This window comes from Jaculus jaculus, chromosome 5, assembly GCF_020740685.1.
Source record: "Jaculus jaculus isolate mJacJac1 chromosome 5, mJacJac1.mat.Y.cur, whole genome shotgun sequence".
NCBI classification, from domain to species: domain Eukaryota; kingdom Metazoa; phylum Chordata; class Mammalia; order Rodentia; family Dipodidae; genus Jaculus; species Jaculus jaculus.
The window spans coordinates 134567383-134590834 of NC_059106.1; the positions used below are offsets into that span (position 1 = coordinate 134567383).

The window sequence follows — 23452 nt, forward strand, 5'->3', positions numbered from 1 at the left end:
CAGAAACCTCCCTAAACCGAGTCAAACTGGATTTATTTAAAGACCTACATTTAACTAGAGCACTTCTCTGCCGAATCTTATAACAACACCTGGCACAGGAACACGAACGGCCCGAAACTTCACCATATGACACTGTTCTCTATAAAAAGCCACCTTCTCGATATATATTTAATTTTAAAAAAGGTTTAATTTGTTTTCCAATGACTGCCCCACCCAGCTGCACCCAGCTCTGTCTGCTGCCTCCAGGGAAGGTACTAGGCAAACACAGGCACAAGACAGCTGCTGTAAGTTCTCTCTGATTTCATGCTCCTAAACCTCAAAGTGGGTCCATCCACATGGCCTGACAAGCTCACCCACCTGCTGGGGTTGACTACGGCCCCCGCCCACCACCACTTCCTAAGAGACCTGTCCATATGGCCTCAGAATCTCACTCCCCTCCTCCAGAGTTTACCAGCTCCCCTCCCGCATTTTCTTGCCTCCAACTTTGTTCCTCTCTCTCTCTGCCTATCCTGCTTCCCTCCAGATTCCCTCCTGCTGGGGTCGGTCTCAGCTGCTATCACTATCTCAGCTTCTGCTTCTAGTGTATTCAGTTTCTCCCTCTATGATATCGTTTCCCCTGATTTAAAAAAAAAAAAAAAAATCTTTTGGGCTGGTGAGATGGCTTAGCAGTTAAGGCATTTGCCCACAAAGCCAAAGGTTCAATTCTCGAGGAGCCACATAAGCCAGATGCACAAGGGGGCACATGTATCTGGAGTTTGTTTGCAGTGGCTGGAGGCCCTGGTATGCCCATTCTCTCTCTCCCTCTCTCTGCCTCTTTCTCTCTCTCTCTCAAATAAATAAATAAAAATAAAGTTTAAAAAGAAAAAAATTCTTTTATTTGATGAAATATGCATAAAAATTTTATCTATCATCTTAGCCACTTTTGAGCACGCAGCTCAGTAGCAGTAAGTCTATTCACTTTCTGGGCAACCGTCAAAACTATCCACCTTCAGAACTTTTAATCTTCACAAACGGAAACTCGGTGCCTGTTAATCGGCACCTCCCATTCCTCCCCCTCCTCCTGCAGGTCTTGGCAACCATCATGGTACTTTCTGTTTCTGTGAATGACTACTCCATGTACCCCATGTTGCAGTGAGGTTCGCATTGCTGGTAGAAATCACCCAACCAAGAGCAGCTTGTGGGGAAAAAGGTTTGTTTTGGCTTATAGACTCAAAGGGGAAGCTCTATGATGGCAGGGGAAACGATGCATGAGCTGAAGGTGAACATCAGCCCCAGGCCAACATCAGACGGACAACAGGAACAGGAGAGTGTGCCAAACAATGGCATGGGGAAACTGGTTATAATACTCATAAGCCCACCCCAACAGTACACTGCCTCCAGGCAAGGTTAATTCCCAAATCTCCATCAGCTGGGAACCTAGCATTCGGAACACATACGTTTATGGGGGACACCTGAATCAAACCACCACACCCCCACATAAGTGGAATCTTACAGTATTTGTCATTTTGTGACTGTCTGTCCTAATAAGAGTCCACCCCACACATACTTTGGGTCTTTTTAAATGTATTAAAAAATATCTATTCATTTGAGAGAGAGAAAGGCAGACAGAGAGTGGGCATGGGCACCCAGGGCCTCCTGCTACTGCAAATGAACTCCAAACGCATGAGAGCCACTCTGTGCATCTGGCTTTACGTGGGTACTGGGGGACTGAAGCCAGGTAGGCAGACTCTGCGAGCAAGCACCTTTAACTGCTGAGCAGTCTCCCCAGGCCTGGTTGTTCTTTGGAAATGAGGTTTGTGCTGTGTAGCCTAGGCTGTCCTTGAACTTGCACTTCTACATCAGCCTTCTGATTGCTGGGATTATGCATGTACATCACCCTGCCCAGTTCTATCTTTTCCACCTTTTGGTGGAGTAAAATACAGTAACAGTGGCTGTGCCATTGTAGGTGGACAGTTCAAGTGACATAAATACATCCCTACTGTTGAGCAACTATCACCAGCAGCCATCTCCATTCAAATTCCATAATCAGAATTCTTTCAATTTTGCAAAACTGAAATTCTATACATATTGAGCCATAATTCTACACTCACTCTCCCAAACATTTTACTTAAAAAAAAAATATTTGTAAGGCGAGGGAGCGAGAATAAGCATGTCAGTGCCTCTTGCCACTGAAAATGAACTCCAGACACATGCACTACTTGTAATTTCTGTAAAAAGTATCATTTTAATTTTTATAGAATTGCAGGTAATTGTGTATTACTGATATTTAGAAAATAAACATTGAATAGGTCTTACCCAAAATGCTGGGGACTAGAAATGTTTTTATTTTCATTTTTGTTTAATTCTGGAATATTTGCATATTATCTTGGCCACGGAACCCAAGATGAAATATGAAACTCACTTCAGCTTTATGCACATAGCCTGAAAGTGATTTTATGCAGTTATTTTTAGTGAACCTGAATTTTTACTGGGACCCTTCACAGAAGTTCAGGTGCAGAATTTCCTGCTTGTGACACTGTGTCAATACTCAAAATGATTCAAATTTAGGAACATTTGGAGTTAGGATTTTCAAATGAAGTAAGTTAGTCCTATACTAAAGTCTTCAAAATTGTGAAAAAAAAATTACTATGCTGTTAAATACTATACTTGTTAGCACTGTTCTTATATATTATTATAGCAAGAATCCTTCCCATTTATGTCATTTTAAATGTTTAAATTTTTGTTCATTCTTTTATACGTGGGTGTGGGTGTGTATGTATGGGAACACCAAAGTCTCTTGCTACTGCAAACAAACACCAGGTGCTTGTTTTACTTCTGTGTATGTGGGTGGCTTGGGAGTTGAACCTAGACCAAGCAGGCTTTAAATATATATTTAAATTATATTACACACACACACACATCTTTTTATTTATTTACTTGAGAGAGAGAGAATGTGTACACCAGAATGTCTTGCCACTGCAAACAAACTCCAAATGTATGCACTACTTTGTGGATCTGGCTTTATATGGATGGGTACTGGGGAATTGAACCTGGGGTGTCTGGCTTTGCAAGCAACTTCACTTAACCGCTGAGCCATCTCCTCAAAGCCAAGCACACTTTGCAAACAAGCACCTTTTGATGCTGAGCCATCTTCCCAGCCCTGTCATTTAAATGCATTTTTAAAAGAGTTCTTTTTTAAAATTATTTTTTAGAGAGAGGGAAGGAGAGAATTGGCACACCAGGGCCTCAGCCACTGCAATCAAACTCCAGATACTTGTGCCACCTAGTGGGCACATGCAACCTTGCATTTGCCTCACCTTTGTGCATCCAGCTTATGTGGGATCTGGGGAGTCAAACATGGGTCCCTAGGCCTCGCAGGCAAGCACCTTAACTAAGCCATCTCTCCAGCCCAATTTAAATATTTTTTACAGAAATATTTGCTTTTAGTTTTCATTGTACCAGTCTTTTTTCCTTGATTAATTTAAAATTTTTACCCTCTTAGATAATATTCTAAATGTAATTGTTTCTTTCTAATTAATTAATTTGGTGGATAATATGTGTGGTGTGTGCACATGTATGTGCAGATGCATTCCCCTACTCCCATGCCTGTGGAGGCGAGAGGAGGACATTGGAGGCTTCCTCTAGACCTCTTCCACCTTACTTCCTGGAAACAGGAGACAGCATTGCCTTGTTCCTAATTTAAAGGGAAGCGTTCAGTTGTTCGTCATCGAGTATGATGCCTGTTGTCATGTGTTTTTCATAAATGGCTGTTATTATGTTAAAGAAGTCTCCTCCTATTTCTAATTTATTGTTTTTATCATGAAACGGTATTTGATTTTGTTAGATGCCTTTTCTGCCTCAGTTAAAATGAATATGTTTTTATCTTTATTCTGTTGATTCAGTACATTATGATGACTGACATTTTATGTTGAACTATGCCTGTATCCCAGGAATAAATTCCACTTGGTTGGTAATAATTTTTAATTTTTTAAACTTTATTTATTTATTTGTTTGAGACAGACATATACATACACAGAAAGAGAGAGGGGGAGGCATGCCAGGTCCAGCCACTGCAAACTAACTCCAGATGCACGTGCCAACTGTGCATCTGGCTTACATGGGTCCTGGGGGAATCAAACCTGGGGCATTTGGATTTGCAGGCAAGCTCCTTAACCTCCAAGCCATCTCTCTAGCCCAGTTGGTTAGTATTTTTAAAGTATTACTGGGCTGGAGAGATGGTTTAGCAGTTAAGGCACTTGCCTATGAAACCTAAAGACCAATGTTCGACTCTCCAGGGCCCCATGTAAGCCAGATGCACAAGGTGACACAAACTCTCAAGGTCACATGTGCGTTCAAGGTGACACATGTGTCCAGAGTTTGATTGTAGTGGCTGGAGGACCTGGCATGCCCATTCTCAGTCTCTCTCATAAAAAACAAGAGAGGGCTAGAGAGATGGCTTAGAGGTTAAAGCAATTGCCTTTGAAGACTAAGGACCCATGTTCTACTCTCCTGATCCCACATAGTCAGGCACATAAAAGCTGAGGCAAGTACAAGGTTGCATATGCCCACTAGGTGGTGCAAGCATGTGGAGTTTGAATGCAGTAGTTGAGGCCCTGGTGCACCAGTTCAGAGACAGAGAGAGAGGGAGGGAGGGAGGAAGGGAGGGAGGGATGGTTTTTGTTTTTGAGGTTGAGTCCCACTCTGGCCCAGGCTGACCTGGAATTCACTATGTAGTCTCAGGGTGGCCTTGAACTCATGGCAAACCTCCTACCTCTGCCTCCCAAGTGCTACGATTAAAGTCATGTGCCACCACTCCTGGCCTTTTTTTTAAGATTTATTTTTATTTATTAATTTGTTAGAGACAGAGAGGGAGAAAGAAAAAGTGAATGAGTGAGTGAGAATGGGTGCACCAGGACCTGTAGCTACTGAAAACAAACTCCAGACACACGTGCCATTGTGTGCATCTGGCTTATGTGGGACCTAAAGAATTGAACCTGGGTCTTCAGGCTTTGCAGGCACGCATCTTAACAGCTAAGCCATCTTTCCAGCCCTCCCCTTCACTTTCTGATTAAAGAGTCTTCCTTCTTTTTTCCTTGGTTCATCTATCTAAAGTTTTGGTTTTTTTTTTTTTTAATTTTGCTGATCTTGTAAAGCTCTACCTTCTAGGTTCCTTGATTTTCCTATTGTTTTTCTCCTCTGTTTTGTTTATTTCTACCTTTACTATCTCCTTCCTTCTACTAATTTGAGGTTTAGTTTGTTCTTCTTAGGATGTAAAGTTACATTGCTAGTCTGAGATCTTTCTCATTTTAAAAATTTTATTATTATTATTTTAGAGAGAGCTAGACAGAAAATTTCCTTTTAGGAGTGAGTTGTTGGAAAGAAAGGCCCATGAGAACCCCCCAAAAATAAAATGTTCCTGGATGCCCACCAGAGCTAGATGGTAAAACTTATTATTAAAGACAATACCAGCTTTCTACTAGCTAGCTGGAAAGTGCTACGCAGGCTGTTGGAGGAGAAAAGACCAGCAAAGCAAGACGTGCCCACTAGTACCATAGTGCCATGAGTACTGTGGGGCCATAAACTGCTCTCTGAGTTGATTTAAGGCCCACTCCGTGGTAGGGAGTTCACAGCTGCTACTAAAAGTCTAGTCAAAGGACTATGGCTGGGGTGGTCGTGAGTCCTGGGACAGAAGCTACTGCTGTTATTTGGCTAAATGGATATGATGTAGTCCTTAAATTCTCCTCTAAATATTTGTCCTTATGCCCATAGATTAGTGCTAGTCTCATCTTTGGTTAGCAAAACTTCTCTTTTTAATTGGTGGTGACCACTGAGGAGACTCAAAACTTGTCAAAGTGCAAAGCATAAGTGACTCGGTAACTGGTCAAAACTAAATGAAACATCTATATCACTCCCCCCAAAGCTCAGGGAACACTGCAGAAGAGGGAGCAGAATGTGAGAGTCGCAGGATAGGAGGAGAGCTTTGGGCTTTTGGTTTTCTGGACATGAAATGGCTGTTGCATTTATGACCTCACGGTGACTGTCGTTACCAGCCCAAGATGTGCACAATATTAAGCCCATGAGCACTCCACCATGGATGATGAAGGGGGAAAAAGACACCACAGTAGAACAGGGACTAGCTGAAGGGGATTATGATCAAAATACATTAAATACACGTATAAAAGTTGACAATAAAAAATTTCTCACACAGCCAGGCACGATGACACAGCCCAGTACTTGAGAGGCAGAGGTAAGAAGAGGCCACAAGTTCAAGGCCACCCTGAGACTACATAGGTTAATTCCAGCTCAGCCTGGACTAGGGTGAGAGCCTACCTCAAAAAAGAAAAAAATCCCTTAGCACTTCCTTCATTGTAGTATATATTGCATGCTTGTTTTTATTCATCTTTAGGTATCTCCCGATTTTCCTTGTGATTTCTTTTATCCATTTGTTGTTGAAGAGTGTGTTGTGTGTCAGCCTGAGCTAGAGTGAGACCCTGCCTCAGAAAACCAAAAAGAAAACAAACAACTAAACAAACAAAAAAGAGTGTGTTGTGTGACCTTCTACAAAAGTAGTTGGAGATTTCAATACCATACTCTCAGTAAAGGGTAGATGCAGAAGCAGAGGCCTTGAATAATACACTGAACCAACTAGATCCCTAATCACAAGACATACATGTCAAGGACCCAGAGGTAGACTATGTGTTAGGTCACAATTAAGTCTCAATAAAATTTAAAAGAGAGATGGAGAGGTGACTCAGTGGTAAAAGGCACTTGCTTGCAAAGCTTGATGGCCTGGGTTCAATTCCCCAGAACCCACATAATGCCAGACGCACAAAATGGCATATGCACTGGAGTTCATTCGCAGTGGCATGAGGCCCTGGTGTGCCTATTCTCTCACTCTATCTCTCCTTGCAACTAATTAAATTAAAAGTATAAAAATAAAATTTAAAAGATAGATGACTTTCAAAGTATCTTCTCTGACTAAAATCTAAACTGAGAAGCTCCAAACTAATGTCGACAGGTTGTTTGGGAAATGGCAGTCTAGGTAGGGAGACACACTTGGGGGACATCTTTCTCTGCTACCTCCTGCGAATCCTCCCATACCACTGTAGGGGACAGAAATTCGCTAGACAGCTTAGAGCACTAGGACCCCAAGTGAATAAGCTTCCTCTCCACTAAATGCAAGAACTGTCCTCAGGCCAGGAAGGGAAACACCAAGTCATTTCACTCTACTACAGGTCAGACATGTCAGAAGAGTCTGGCCTCTCCTTATCTCTGCCCCCTTAGCGAGTCCTACTCCCTTCTGAGAAGACTCCTTTGTACAGAATTAAGATTTCCAGAAAGATTTCTCTTTTCCTGACCCCAGACACCTGACGCCAGAACCAGACTGACTGGACCAGCCGCCCATCCACAGGGCTCACATAAAAACACCCAGCCTGAATCTCCAGGTGCTTTTCTTCAGAGCCAGACTGCTCACCATTCTCCATGTGTGCCACCCCGCTGACTGCGAACGGCATAAAGAAAACGGCCTGGCAGCCTGACCGCACTTTTACTGCTCCTCTAACCCCCACCACATCCATTCACTTCGTAACACCTTCCATGCTCCTAATGGCTCTCCACATGGGGGCTCCCCTAGACTATTGCCTCTCCTCCTCCTGCACACCTCAGTGTTACCTCCTCCAGGAAGTCCTCCTGACTCCCCAGCACAGCATAAATCTCCCTGTTACGGGTTCCTGAAGTCTCTGTTACAACACGACATTGCTTTATATAATTATTTGGTTGTACCTATCGGCAACACCAGAACAGAGGTAGCGACTGTTCTGGTCGCCACTGCACCTCCACTCCCAGCTCAGCATCCACATTTATAAATAATAAAAGCTGCTAATATTTACAGACCTATGTGCCAGGTGCAGTCATGAGTGTTACCCACGTACTTCTGAAGGAAAATAGTCCCCTATCCTTAGAGATAAGCAGCTGAGGTATACGTAATTTCAGCCTGATAATTTTGCTAGTAAGATACAGAGCCAGGCTTCCGTCCAAGGCAGGCTAACGGCACAGGCCAGGCACGTTCTGCTTTACTATACTCAATACTGTGACTGTTTGCTGAAAGAAAGAAAGAAAGAAAGAAAGAAAGGAGGGAGGGAGGGAGGGAGGGAGGGAGGGAGGGAGGGAGGGAGGGAGGGAGGGAGGGAGGGAGGGAGGAAGGGAGGAATGGAGGAAGGAAGGAAGGAAGGAAGGGTCAATAAGCATCCCCCCCCCCCATATTCACGTCCATCTCACACAGAAGTAGAACCTAGGTATCCCCACGGCGCATTCTCGCCCCAAGATTTCTGAAGGAAGTGCTAAGGGAATTTTTTTTTGTTGTGATTGTTGTTTTTTGAGGTTCTTTTTTTTAGGAAGTCTGGCCTCACCTCCCTCTACAGGACCACATGAACCCTACTACACTCCATCCCCAGCCCAGCCAGAGCTGCATGGAAGCCCCTACTTCGGTGCATCTCTCCTACCAATTCCATTTTCAGGCAGGCTTCTCTGTTGCTATTTCTACAAATCTTGCCCCTCTTTCAAAGTCAAGCTCAAGGGTCACTTGCACCAGAGAGTCTCTCATGAATCAAATCATTTCTTTCAAACTTCCCTCTTGTACTACTACTGAGAGTAATATAAAACCCCCAAATACAAGGTTGGACAGCACGCAGTCAATGAAAGCATCTAGCAGAAACTGGAGAGGCTACAATGAGAGAAACTGATTTAAAAAAAAAAAAAGTTAAATAACAGCAAAAAGGTTTTAAGCCGGGTGTGGTGGCTCATGAAGATAACCCCAGCTCTTAAAAGACTGGAAGCAGGAGAAGGAAGGGTTCAAGGGCAGCCTGCGCTACATAGTTAGAAGACGCTGTCTGGGAGTGGGAGATTTTAGAGGAAAAATTAAACAAAACAACAATGTTCTTCTTTCATCCTGAAAGGGCTTGTCTGATCTGCACCAGGATCCATTCCGTGCCCAGGGGTCATGAGAGGTATACAGAGATTAAACATTTACATAAAAATATTGAAGGCTCTGTGCTTGCTAAGGCAAAGCAAACATCGGTGACTCTGAGTGAGGTCAACAGACGGGCAGGCCTCTCACACATTGTTTCTTTAACTTTGAGATGAGAGTCTCACCATGATGCCAGGCTGAGGATTCATAAATTCAAGCAATCCTGCCTCAGCCTCCCGAGTAGTTCAGAGTGCAGGTGAGCGTCACTGGCTACTATGCAATTTTGGTATGTGTCTAATTGAGATTTTTTTTTTTTTAAGTATATTTTTGGGCTGGAGAGATGGCTTAGAGGTTAAGGCACATGCCTGTGAAACCTAAGGACACTGGTTTGATTCCCCAGTTCACACATAAGCCATATGCACATGGTGACGCATGCGTCTGGAGTTCATTGGCAGTAGCTAGAGGCCCTGGCGCACCCATTTTCTCTCTTTCTCTCTCTGTCTCTAATAAATAAATGTATTTTATTTATTTATTTATTTATTTATTATTTATGAAAGAGAGAGACCGAGAGAATAAGAATGGGTGCACTAGGGCCTCTAACCACTGCCAATGAACCCCAGACGCATATGCCACCTTGTGCATCCAGCTTTACGTGGGTACTGGGGAATCAAACTTGGGTCATGAGGCCATCTCTCCAGCCCCCTGAGTTTTGTGTTTTGTTTTGTTTTTAAATAAGAATATCTCTAAAGTTTCTGTTAATGTTGAGACTAATTATCTAGGAAAACTCATGAAGTCATACACACATTCTAGCATATTACACACGCTTACATGGTGATGACATCCCATAATACCTGCACCAAGTCTTTCAGCCCACCAAGGGCCCCTGCATGTGCCTTCTACTGTGCTTCCCAACACCCCTCCCTTTCTCCTGCATCCTCACCGCTCTGCTGTCCCCTGGGCCACGTTCCAGATACGACCACACAGCTACAAGGAGAACCGGAGCTCTGTTTTCCTGACCCCCAGACATCTCACACTCAGGAAGGTCAAGAAACCCAACCAAGTTGGCCGCTGCGATACGTTCCTGCTGCATTCACTCAGCACTGGACCCCCCACCGTGGTCCTCCGCTCACACCACGTCTGCAGAGAAGAAACCCTACCTGAGAATTCATCAGGCGAATGGTAGTTTTTGTGCCCACGTCTTGTTGGAAGTTGGCTGTTGGGGCTCCATTAAACCTCAGGACGGCATCATGATCATCTACAAATGACAAGGGGAGAGAAAAGAGGTGATGTGTGCTGGCAATGTGCAGGAAGAGAGATGGGCAGGAGAAGCCATACTTTCTCACGCAAGTCTGGGGTTCACTAGCAAAATAGGCACCAGATTGGAGGTCAGCACAACTATTGTCTTATTTTTCTCCATATAATCTTGTTTAAAGTTGTTCTTTAGCCACACAGACATAATTGGGAGACCAAAAGGCATTTGGTTCAATTCAAAATGACCCGAAAAGAGGAAGTCTACAGAATTAAGTGATGAAAACCACATGCGCGGGCACGCGCGCGCGCACACACACACACACACACACACGTATGTATGTATGTATGAATGAATGAATGTATGTATGTATGTATGTATGTATGTATGTATGTATGTATGTACGTATGTCTGTATTTCCCAGGGGAAAACATTAATGAAATGGTTGAAAGTGGCACGAGATGGACATAGTCCGAGCCTTATCAGCTTACACAGCAAGCACACTGAACCGCAGACAGGGTGGGCGGTACAGCTCTCATCTTTACCCAGTTCAGATCTGGCTCTGTCAGAATCAGTCACTGCTTTTGAAAGTGAACAGGAGCAACGGCATGAGAAATGCAGACCGATGGGAAACTGCACTCACTCAACAAACAGTCCCCGTAGACAGGAGATGACAAGCCACAGCGAAGTAACTGGGAGTTTCCTGAAAGGACGAAAGGAAATCTATACAGAATAGGATAGTAGCCAGGGTTGACAGTTGCAGAAAGCTTTCTACCCACAGGCATACCACAGCAGGAGAAGCAGAGATCCTGAGCTACGGGGAGCCACTGTTAAGGAGCTGAGCTGTGGTTTAAAAGAAAGGAATACAGCTAATAACCCAGGCGCAACCGGCAAGACCAAGAAAAGATGATACCTCAGCCTCCCTCTTCCCCATCCTGCTGACTTGGAGGCCTGAAAGGAGAGAGGACAGAGTAGGACCCAGAGTCTGAGAGGGCTGCCTGACAAGGGCTGTGATCTTCAATCCCAACAAAGCCAGAAGCAGAGATCACCCTGTAGGGGATGCCCAAAGAAACAGATCTTGACCTCACTTTCCTCTTCAGCTTCATGCTGATGCTTCCCCTGGTCAGTCCCAAGTAGAAGGCAGAAGCCAGAGTGTATCCACTGACACTGGGCAAACACTCCACTTGTAAGGAACAGAGCGGGTGGGGAAGGCAGGGAAAGGTGTGCTTGGAGGGCGAATAAGCCCCGCCCAGCACAGACGTTTTAAATACCTTCATGTTGACCATGATAGAAGACAAGCATTTTGTACATGCAGCAAATACTGACTGGGCACCTACTTTATGCTCCACAGTTCCTCCAACTTGAGACAATGGTGGAACCAAGAAAGACAAAGGTCCTTGCCCCAGACCTTACATTCGAGTGCATGGAAAGAGAGTAGCATAGCAATATATACAATAGATATATGCATGTATATGTATAATTACAGATTATGATTAGTATTGTCACACAGATGACCTAAGCTGAGAGCTATGTGACAGATGTTCAGGGCCTCTCCTTTTGATAGTGGGGTGCTTCAGGAATTGCCTAAGACCTAAGGATGGAAAGGCTTGGGAAAAGAAACCCATTCCAAGCCAAGGAGATAACAAATGTAGAGACTTCAACATATTTAAGGACTTGGCTAGCGATAAGAGTGAAGAGAAGGAAAAAAAAAAAATCAAAGATTCCCTTGAAGCAATCAGCAAGCATCAGTACAAGGCTGCAGAAGCTCAGGTATGAAGTTTGGATTTGATTTTTAAAAAGGAATGAACAAGCTGGCTGTGATGGCACACACCTTTAGTCCTAAAGTTTGGGAGGCTGAGGTAGACCAATTGCTGTGAGTTCCAGGTTCCAGCTCTGCCTGACCTAGACTGAGACCCTGCTTCAAAAGCACTAAATAAAAAATAAAATAAAATAAAAAACCAAAGAATGAAACTCACAGTCCTTATTGTATCGGTCACATTCTCCATCCACCAGCTCTTGGCTGTCTCCTCACCCCTCGTTACCCACTGGGCCCAATGTTTCAAACACACCATCCTTCTCCCCACACAGGCATTGCTTCCTGCTTGTACCTTAACCCAGAATCTTCTTTCCTCTGTGAAAGCCACAAGGAACTAACCTAGCTAAATTTGTCTGTGATGCCACCATCATTATAAGACACAAGAGCAAAGGGACTAAACTTTGGGGGTTTTTGAGTCAAATGACTACTTTCAAACTTAAGTCTGCTTTCCACCAGTTGCATCTGTCTCTTGAGCCTTCACACTTGGCTCACCATGACTCTTAGGGTATTTGAAAACTGGTGGGCTGGTGAAATGGCTTAGTGGTCATGGCGTTTGCCTGCAAAGCCTGAGGACCCCAGTTCATTTCCCCAGAACCCACGTAAGACAGATGCACAGGGGCTGCATGTGTCTGGAGTTCATTTACAGTGGCTAAAGGCCCTGGCACACCTATTCTCTCTTTCTCTCTATCTGCCTCTCTCTCTCTCTCTCTCTCTCAAATAAATAAATTAATTAAATATATTTTTAAATGGGCATACTAGGCACCCAGCAAGGTGTATGTTATTCCTATCCGTGATAATGTGTTAAAAACAGGTTGTGGTTTGAAATTATATTCCCAACAAATCGAAGACAGATCACATGCATAGTTAGCTATCAAAATAACTGAGAAAATTACAGAGCCATGATGGCTTCGTTTGTGGGACTGCTGGAGGTGCAGGATATGGCAGTCTCTCCAGTGAACATGCCTGTCATGGATGTAAAACTAGCCCTAAAAATTTTATTTAAACTGTCCAATTTTATTTAAACTGAAGGGCAGTTGTAGCCCCTTAAATTATCTGAGTCAAAACCTTGCTAGACGTTTCATTTGTAACCCTGATATGTATGAGTGCCTGATAGGGCCAATAGCTAGGGCAAGCCCAACAAATTTCAAAGTAGTGAGAAGTCTTGCCTCTTGTGCTCCTGGTTGCTCTTCAGGAGAGAACAAAGTGAACGAATGAATTCTTGCGCTATTTGTTAGGAAAAAATTACATCAAAATAGAAGCAGAACTAGTTGAAAAGAGCTGGCTCTGCATGGGAGAGGGAAGTCAAAAGGAAGAAACGGGAAGGAATTGTAATCAAAATACATTATGTGCATGTATGAAATAAACATTCCAGGGCTGGCGAGGTGGCCCAGTAGTTAAAGGCAGCCTGAGTTTAATTCCCCAGGACCCACATAAAGCCTGATGCAAAGTGATACATGTACTTGTAATTCATTGGCAGTGGCAAGAGGCCCTGGTGTGCCCAAGCTCATTCTCATTCTCTTTCTCTCTCTCTCTCTCTCTCTCTCCCTGCAAATAAATACCATGATCTCAATGTTATATATATATTTGCTACACTAAATGAATGTCCAGAGGCTATACCCTATAAAAATCAGAGATTTTGAAGCTGGAGAGATGGTTCAGTGGTTAAGGCATTGTCTGCAAAGCCTAACGACCTGAGTTCCATTCCCCAGTACCCACATAAAGCCAGATGCCCAAGTAGTGCATGCATATGGAGCCTACTTGCAGAGGCCAGAGGCCCTGACACATCCATTCTCTATATCTCTTCTGTCTCTCTCTGTTTACAAGTAAGTAAAAAAATAATAATAATAAATTTAAAAAATTCTTACCACTGGGCATGGTGGTGCACATCTTTAATCTCAGCTCTCAGGGGGCAGAGGTAGGAGGACTGCCATGAGTTCAATGCTACTCTGAGACTACATAGTGAATTCCAGTTCAGCCTGGGCTAGAGCAAGACACTACCTTGAAAAGCCAAAAAAGGTCTTGTCTTCAATAATGACTGAGTTTGAAGTTGAAGGCATAATTTTTATCATATCATAGGATCAGAGTTCTACCATATTCATTTGAGGTTATAATTGCAGTCCATAGGAGAAGATTATCTTCATTGCCATGTATTGAAATCACTCAAACTTTCAGGGATAGAATAAAAAACAATGCCGTAGTTTTGGTTCAAAAGAAATGAGGCTCTGTCTCAATCTTGAGCACTTTCAGCTCGGCAGACAGTGACAACCTGGTGAGCAAAGAGGGGTCAGCTAACCCTTGCACTGTTGAAACACTTCTACTCTGCAGCCAAAGTGCGGGAGAAAGAAACTTTATCATACCTGACAGAAACCAATCATATTTAGTTACTAGAAAACAAATTCCAAAAGAACAACACTCACCCTCCCACACACCAAAAGAAAGAAAAAAAAAAAACAGCAGAAGCCCAAGCTAGGGTGGGGTTGGTCATCTTGGCAGCCTCCCTGGTAAGCACTGCCTGCTTGGGGAGTCTCACCCCCTCACCCTGATCTCAAGAATCCAGTCTGAGTCTTAGTTGCCGACTCTTTTCTTTTCTTTTTTTTTTTTGGCAATTACAGGAAGGAAATAAAAAGGAGACATACAACCTCACCCACTCCAGTACCTCAACCTGACAGCAGACCGTGGCTTCCTGTGCTTTGCTTTCTTTATAGCTAGCCTCATTTCAAAATAGTGAAAAATAAATTTCTTTCAAAAATAACAGAAATAAGCTGGGCGTGATGACACATGCCCTTAATCCCAGCACTCGGGAGGCAGGGGTAGGAGGATCGCTGTGAGTTCAAGGTCACCCTGAGACTACACAGTGAATTCCAGGTCAGCCTGAGCTAGAGCAAGACCCTACCTTGAAAAACAAAAAAAAAAAAAAAAAAAAAAAAAAAGGAACTGAGAGCAAACCAGTAGCTCTCTGTTTATACAACTTTAACAATATGGAGAGACTGTCAATCTTTACTACCCAGAAAGGGTTTCGAGAAGAGCAAAGTGACATATTTTGACCAGTCACCCTGAAGCTATTTGGAGGTCACAGATCATTCTGAGCAGAGGGTACTATCTAGGGCCTGTTTCACGGATGAAATGCACAGACTTGCAAATATGTCATGGGCACAGAACCCAAGCATAATTTTGCATGGCACTTTAGGGATTTATAAACCCCCTCAAGTTGTCAAATAGCTCCCCCCACCAAGCTAAGAATTTCTACTAGAAGCAACTCTTTTTTTTTTTTCCAAAGAAAAAGGTTGAAAATTAGTCAGGTATCTGAAGCTCAGAGTCCTCCATGCATTGAGTAAAACAACAGAATTTTAGATCCTGAAAATGAACAAGAGCTCTAGGCTTCAAGGATTTTCAAAGGCCATTCCTTATATAGGCTTTTACTTCTTGGTAGCAGTAGAACTCTCTTTTTCAAATGAAATGTCCCACAGGACATCAATATTTGGAACAAAAAAAAAAAAAAAAAAAGAAGCTATTCTCAGGCTGACTTAGTGGTTAAGGCACTTGCCTGTGAAGCCTAAGGACCCAGGTTCAATTCACCTGTATCTATGTAAGCCAGATGCACAAGGTGGCACATGCATCTAGAGTTTATTTACAGTGGTTAGAGGCCCTGACACGTCCTTTCTCTCCCCTCCCCCCCCCTCTCTCTCTCCCTCCCTCTCTCTCTCTCTCATAAATAAAGAAAATGAAGCTATTCTAAGCTGGGCGTGGTGGCGCACGCCTTTAATCCCAGCACTTGGGAGGCAGAGGTAGGAGGATCGCCGTGAGTTCGAGGCCACCCTGAGACTCCATAGCGAATTCCAGGTCAGCCTGGGCTAGAGTGAGACCCTACCTTGAAAAACAAAACAAAACAAACAAACAAACAAAACAGCTATTCTAGTTGATTAAAATGCTATCGGTTTGAATTCCCATCGGGTCCAGTCTCCTCGTGGCCCTTTCCATTCTGAGAAAGATTGCTGACAACAATGCCCTGGGCCAACCCCACTGGCCTACTACGCCACACTTACATTCCTGTTTTAAGCCAAGAATGTGGTGGGCCACCTGAAGGTGAGCGCGGCCGCTCGGAGAACAGTCAGCATACCTATCTCTCGTCCCAGTTGGGAGGACTTCAGAGATCCCGCCGAGGAGACAACAGCACACCTGCGCCACGGCCCCGCCTGGGTCCTAATGTTTTCCTTTGGCAGGTAACCCTCCCATTCAGAGGTGTTGAAGGGAAAGTCTGTGGATTCTACCATGGACACATTTACGTGGTCCCGAAGATGACAGCGCAGAGCCTCCGCGCTGAGCTTGACGCCTGGCCCTGGCCCCTTGTAGGACACTTTGTACTTGTTCATGTTCACGTAATTCTTCCAGATCTTTTGCAGCCTGGGGACAAGGTTTTTGGAGGAGCTGTCTTTGTTCCACACCTGGAAGGAGAGCTGTGGTTTGGCCTTGGCTGTGACCCTAGGATTGTTGGGGGCCTGACCTCCCCTGCCAGGGTCCTGAGTGCTGCTTGAGGACACAGACTGGGAACCAGCCCCCAGGGCCAATTTCTCCAGGCTCTTCAGCACCTGGAATTCCTTGGTTTGAAATTTAAGGGAATCATAGTAACTCCCTTTCTTCCTCTCCTTCCACACACAGATGACTGCAAACAGGAGGAAGGCCAGGACACAGCAGCTGAACTTTTTCTTCAAGTTCATATGAATCATAGTGAAAGGTATGTTCAAGGAAGCCACTGTTCTGAGCAGGAAATCAAGCCTAAAAAAAAAAGTAGGACAAGGGGGAAAAATAATAGAATATCCAAAAAGTGGCACACAGTGGGGTGATGGACCGAGGAAAGGATTAAGTAGAGACTTGAAGTCTTGCCCTGGTCTCCCTCCAACCAACTACACAGCTTGAAGAGCATCAGAAAGCCTCAGCCTTGGTTTAGGTTGTAAGTGTAGACAGCATTTTCTTGGACATTCCTTTCTTCCCCTCTGGGCCCTGAACACTGCAAGCAGCTTTCCACCATTACCTTTTGCATCTTGAACCTTAGTTTCTGATGCCTTGGTCTAGCTCACTGGAACCTCGCTAGAAGCTTCTCTCACACATCACTCCATTCCTAGAGCCTTGTATTCTCTGTGAAATGAAGGATCATATGCTTGACAAGCTAGAAATAAAAAGGAGGAACAGGCTGACTTGTCTCAATCATAAAACCCAGACTCCTCAAAATCCTTTATCATCTAAAGTAGCCCAGGGAAGAAAGGCTTCCTGCCATACATGACACTACAGATTTGGGATGCATCTCTGCAAGGCTGTGATCTTGGACTTCTGTGTGTGGTTAAGACCAAGGCTTAGCTTCCAAGTATATTTGGTGGTGTGCCCTGCACTGTGGGAAAGCATGCTTAAAGTGCTAGCTTGACTCGGGAAAGGGGACAGGAAATCGTGAAAAAATAGGGGACAGATGGTCAATTAGGGAAATGAAAACTACCATTTTGCTTAATTTCACCATAACCAGGGAGGACCACGACTATCAAAGCCTAGTATCAAGGGCATCTCCTGAGCTGTGCAGAGAGGCTCTGACCACTACTGATGAAGATGTCACGATCTCTCTTTTCATGGATTAGCAAACTGGAGGAAGCCCTGAGAGGTCAAAGGGACTGCTCAGGCTCACAAAGCTAAGAAAAATGATTCTCTTGAGGTTCGAATCCAAGTGTGCCTGATTCCATAATCTAAGTCCTTTCAACTATACCATGCACAAAGTTGTTAAAGATTCCAGAAAAACTGAGCTCACTAAGCAAAGAGAGCCTGAATAGTCCCTTTCATATCTGCGTAAAGACCCGTTTTGTTTTCTTCATTGTGTAACTTAATGGAAGATGGAAGCACTTTGAACTCAAACAATGTTTTCTGTCTATTGGAAAACATGACGTCCTTTAGTCAATCACTGAGTTTACTTACCGTAATGGATCCAAGCAACTGCCCCTGGGGCTTTGCTAACCGGGGCATCTGAAGTCCTTTCTTTTGCAGCTTGCTTCTGAGGACATCAGGAATAAAGTAGGGGGAACTTTATGACTCATATTCATGAAAGCTGGGTTCTTGTCCTCATTCTTGGTGACCTTGAGCCAGTGAACACCTCTACTCCTAAGCTAGAATCTCTAGAATAATTATCTCTGCCCTTTTCACTCACAGAGTGTTGGGAGGATGTGTGAGCAGGCTGGAACTAAGTAAAAGCAAAGGGCTTGGGAGGTATTCTGAACAGACATGACAAGAGAGCAGCCCTTTGGCAGGATGTGGGTCTGTGAAAGGTGATGTGGATGGTATCTGGGAAGTGATGAAATATACACAGAGAGGGGAAAGAATTCAGATACAACATCATGAAGTAGGAGCTAAAGGGCTTGCCACATTATTACATTTCCACAGACGTTCAGCAGAACTGATCATAGCTAACAGAGAAAGAGAGAAGAAATAGCATTCAGAAGCCCCTGCAAAATAGCGGACACATTCATTGCCTGTAATCTCTCATTGAATCTTTACCATGACACACCACTGTGGAGTAACCATTCAAAACCCAGTCAGAAATGAAGAGACTGAGACTACTAAGATTTCGCCAAGATTATTAGCTCATCACTGCTGGAATCGGGATTCTAACTCAAGTCTGTCTGTATCTAAAGATTTAGTCTTTCCACTGAAGGGCAGAAATCTGTGATCAGAAACTGAACAATCACTGCTATCAGGACTTAGAAATCAGGAGGCCTAGAGAAGAATCAGTCAGACAATCACAGCATCCCCCATTAGCCATCACTGGTGGTCACCCTTTGTGCCTGGGGCTCTTTGATGTTAGCTTGATTTTATAAGTCCCAGTATGGTGCTACAGATTTATTAACTCCATTTAGAGTTTAAGAAAGTGTGATTTGGGAAATAAATTGTGTTTTTTAAAAGGCTCATTTTAGCTGAGTATGCTGGCGCACGCCTTTAATCCCAGCACTTGGGAGGCAGAGGTAGGAGGATCACTGTGGTTCAAGGCCACCCTGAGACTACATAGCAAATTCCAGGTCAGGTCAGCCTGAGCCAGAGTGAGACCCTACCTCAAAAAAACAAAACAAAACAAAAAAAGCAAGAAAGCTCAATTTATTTTATTTTATTTAAGAGAGAGAGAAAATGGGTGTGCCAAGGCCTCTAGCTCTCGCAAATGAACTCCAGATGCATGCATCTCCTTGTGCATCCAGCTTTAGGTGGATACTGGGTTATCAAACCTGGGTCCTTTGGCTTTATTGGCAAATTCCTTAACTGCTAAGCCATCTCTCCAGCCCAATAAGTGCTATGTTAAAGTTGAATGGGTGATTTGGAAATGGAAGTCTTGGAACTCTTTTGGAATTCCATGACAGGAGGCATGGGGGGAGGGGCCCAGTTCACAGTCATGGGTGCTAAGGCTCAGAGGGGGATGGTATTAGCTTCTCGTAGCTTCTCAAGACGAGTTCCCACCAGTGACAACTTGCACCCTCAGCTGGCCTAGGCCTCCATGGCCCATGCCAGTCATGGCCCCAGAACGCTCATCCGGCTGTGATTTCTTGTCCCAGCGCAGGGTGCTTTCTCTCTAGCTGTGAGAACAGACTGAGGCTGATGAAGCTTAGCCCAAATGGTCCCTTTGAGAGAAAATATTAGCAAATTGTTCCCACAAATTCTTTCGAACAACACACCATGCTCCTAATTTTCCTGTCACACCAGACTGATGTCTTAAGCTTCCAGGCTTTTGCAGTTTCTACATTCCCAGCCCTCGACTTTCAGTGAACTCACCTCCATTCAGCACCACCGCCGCTTGCAGCTCGCAACCAGTGCTCTGTGAAGCTTGTTTTTTTAATGAGAGAATTGGCATGCCAGGGCCTGCAGCCGCTGTACTCAAATTCCAAATGCATGCACCACCTTGTGCACAGTGCAACCTTGCATCGGTGTCACCTGGCTTACATGGGATCTGGGGAGTTGAACATGGGTCCTTAGGCTTCACGGGCAAGTACCTTAACTGCTAAGCCATCTCTCCAGCCCAAAGCTTGCTTTTTGTACCTCGTCTTGCTGCTAGGGGACAACTCTTCTTGGCTACATTTCTGAAGAGCTGGTCACGCGTAGTACCTGGTACAGACTAGACGCTCACTAAAGGGTGGTTAAAGTGATGGAACTATATCAATGAATCCTGTCAAGCCCACAAGGCATCTAGAAGGAGAATACAATAACAGAACACATTGCCACCTACAGAAACCAAACCAATACTCAACCAGAAAACTGAGACCCTCAGTCAAAATAAGCAATTCTGCCCTGATCTACTCAACACAAAATGCTCAATGCCAAAGGCAGTGCTTGACACACAGTAGCTCTCATAAAAAAGGATGAGTCAATTAAAATAGTATATGTATAGTTTATAGAAATGGACAGCCAGCTGTCCTCACCGGCCCTGGCTGTTCTGTATGAGCAGTCAAAAGACTAGAAAGGAAAAAAAAGACAGACAGCAGAAAAGCCGGAGTCAGACAGTGAGACCTGAGATCTTGTCAGCATAGTTGGCCACTCTTTTTTTCTTATTCAGAAATGTCTTCCTTTGCTTGTCTATGCCTCCAGGTGTTTCTTACCTGCTTCTGTCTGGTCACACTGGGGCTGCAGAGCCTCTGGATCCTCAAGAGCCAGCACTATTTTCCATGGGAAAGAGTTTCACTGGGTCTGGAGGCCAACACTCATTTTTCTCAGGATGATCACAAAACATCTGAAAATAGTAGGGGGAATACAGGAGGTGAGATCAGTGTTCTAGCAGAGCAGGGTTAAACATTAACAGCAAGGACGGGCACTTCTGTAGGCGTAACTCTACAAGCCTTGAAAGCACAGAAGAGGCAAGAGCCAGGTACCGGTGCAATGTTTTAGATCTGGGAACCACACAGAGCCTAGAAACAGACCCCTGCTTGATAAGAATGTCCTAGAAAGATAAAGGGGGCACTATTAACCCACATGGTTGAAAAAAGAGAGAGAGAGAGAGAGAGAGAGGGAGAAAAGTTTGATGATCTCTGCTTAGGGATAAATAGAAAATTGGTTCATTGTCAAAATTACAGGTAGATCTTTAAAACCTATTTATTTTCTGGATGTGGTGGTGCACGCCTTTAATCCCAGTACTCGGGAGGGGAAGGTAGGAGGATCACCATGAGTTTAAGACCAGCCTGAGACTACATAATGAATTCCAGGCTGGCTTGGGCTAGAGTGAGACCCTACCTCAAAGAACCAAAAATAAATAAATAAAGTTTAAATAAGACACATTATTTATTTGTAAAAGACATTTTGTGGTGTATGAAAGTTCAATCCATATATTTTTTTCTTTTTTTAGTATTTATTTATTTATTTAAGAACAACAGACACAGAGAGAAAGACAGATAGAGGGAGAGAGAGAGAATGGGCGCGCCAGGGCTTCCAGCCACTGCAAACGAACTCCAGACGCGTGCGCCCCCTTGTGCATCTGGCTAACGTGGGACCTGGGGAACTGAGCCTCGAACCGAGGTCCATAGGCTTCACAGGCGAGCGCTTAACCACTAAGCCATCTCTCCAGCCCCAATCCATATATTTTTAACTGAAAATGTAGGTTATAAAGCTGTAACTACTACTCAAATGCAGAAACAGTGTTTTTAGGAAGAAATATGGGTGGAGGAGCTAGCTTAGTCCGTAAAGTGCTTGGCTTGCAAGCATAAGGACCTGAGCTTGAACCCCAGAATCCATGTAATAATGAAGGGTACGGTGGCGTGCACTCATGATCCCCGCACTAGGGGAGGTGAAGACAGGCGAATCCCTGTGGCTCGCTGGCCGGCTAGTGTAGCCCGAGTGATGAGTTCTAGCCCAGTGAGAGATCCTATCTCAAAAGAGCTGGTGAGTGGGTGGTCCTGAAGAACAACACTCAAGGTTGTATGTACTCTGGCCTCCACATGCATGTGAACTCACACATGCAAGCACACCTGCTCACACATGTGCACCCCACATACACAAACCCTTGCACAAACATGTATACATACATGCTAATACACACACATCTGCACATGTACACATGTAAAAAAGACAAGGTGCTAAAAAATACACACAGGACAACAGAAAAGTGAAGATTTCCATCTTTGCAATTTTATATAAAATCAAAAATATCTTAAATGCACATGTATTATTCTTTGTGATTAAGAAAAAAAAAAGCAGGAGAAGCCAGTCGTAGGTGGCACACACCTTTAATCCCAGCACTCAGGAGGCAGAGGTAGGGGGATCACCATGAGTTCGAGGCCACACTAGGCTTCAGAGTGAATTCCAGGTCAGCCTGGGCTACAGTGAGATCCTACCTCAAAAAAAAAAAAAACCCACAAAATAGCAGCAGAAATGTCTTTATGGAAATTGCCTGTCTACTGTATGCAAAGGCCTGGCTGGATTCCCAGCATAGGAAAAAAACAGTGTATGTTTACTATAATACCTATATAACTTTTCAAAGCAAATAGAACTCTATGTTTATTTATTTATTTTTCCTTCTTGGCGCAACATAGAAAAGCCACAAAGGAAAAACTTCATAGATTCAAGCACAAGAAAATTCCAGTTTCTAGGCAATGAATAATAATATAATAAAAAGGGAAACAAGAATCAAAGTACAAAAACATATGACATTTAGAGTTAAATCTTGAGAGAGACCAAAATGGAGTATGCAGAATATTAAGATAATAGCTTGGGGCTGGGGAGATGGTTCAGTGGCTAAAGGCACTTGTTTGCAAAGCCTGCCAGCTCAGGTTCAATTCCTCAGAACCCATGCAAAGCTAGTTGTAGAGTGGCCCATGGATCTGTGGCCCCAATGGGACAATGGGAGGCAGACCCTGGAGAACCTTCAGTGCATAGGCCAGCTAATATGACGTCTATCTGCAGCAGCAAGAGACCCTGTCTCCAAGACAGTAGAGTACAGACATCTCAAAGTTGTTCCCTGACCTCTGCACACCCACCGGGGCATGCAGGCCCCTCACCCCGCACAAATACATAAAAATCTTTTTTAAAGATAATAGCTTATCTCAGTCTTCAACAGAATGGCATGCACTGCTGGGCAGATTGTAATAAAGTTGTTAAGCAGTTGAGTAAGAGAGGTGTAAATTCGTCTAAGCTTTACAACCATAGAACTAAGAGCGCATAGCTACTGATCAAATCCCATACTGGGCTGGAGAGATGGTTTATCCATTAATGTGCTTGGACCTAAGGACCCAGGTTCAATTCCCCAGTACCCACGCTAGCAATCATGACACAAAGAGCTACCATCTAATTCTCTGTAACTGTAATAAGCACTGGCTACAGATTAGTGGCCAAGAATCAACCCAAGCTTTCACAATCAGACTGACCTGGAGGAAGCCTAAACTCTGCCTCTTACCAGTTACATAACCTTGAATTATTTGATTCCCAATACTCAGCTAATGTGCCT

At 44.0% G+C, this 23452-nt stretch overlaps 1 protein-coding gene across 6 annotated transcripts in view; it reads right to left on the bottom strand.

The window, feature by feature from the left end:
- Window positions 1-23452, bottom strand: part of St6gal1 (ST6 beta-galactoside alpha-2,6-sialyltransferase 1) — a 141268-nt gene that overhangs the window by 19825 nt on the left and 97991 nt on the right. For 4 of the 6 annotated variants that reach the window (XM_045149671.1, XM_004654291.3, XM_045149670.1 and 1 more), the window contains 3 exons: window positions 20619-20749; window positions 16127-16782; window positions 10102-10199 (listed from right to left, as the gene is read on the bottom strand). In XM_045149671.1, the coding sequence (XP_045005606.1) occupies window positions 10102-10199; window positions 16127-16733 (705 nt within the window). In that variant the 5' untranslated portion in view covers window positions 16734-16782; window positions 20619-20749. Of the gene's footprint in view, window positions 1-10101; window positions 10200-16126; window positions 16783-17038; window positions 17157-20618; window positions 20750-23452 lie in introns of those variants that run through there. The other 2 variants (XM_045149673.1, XM_045149674.1) reach the window with 2 other exon arrangements.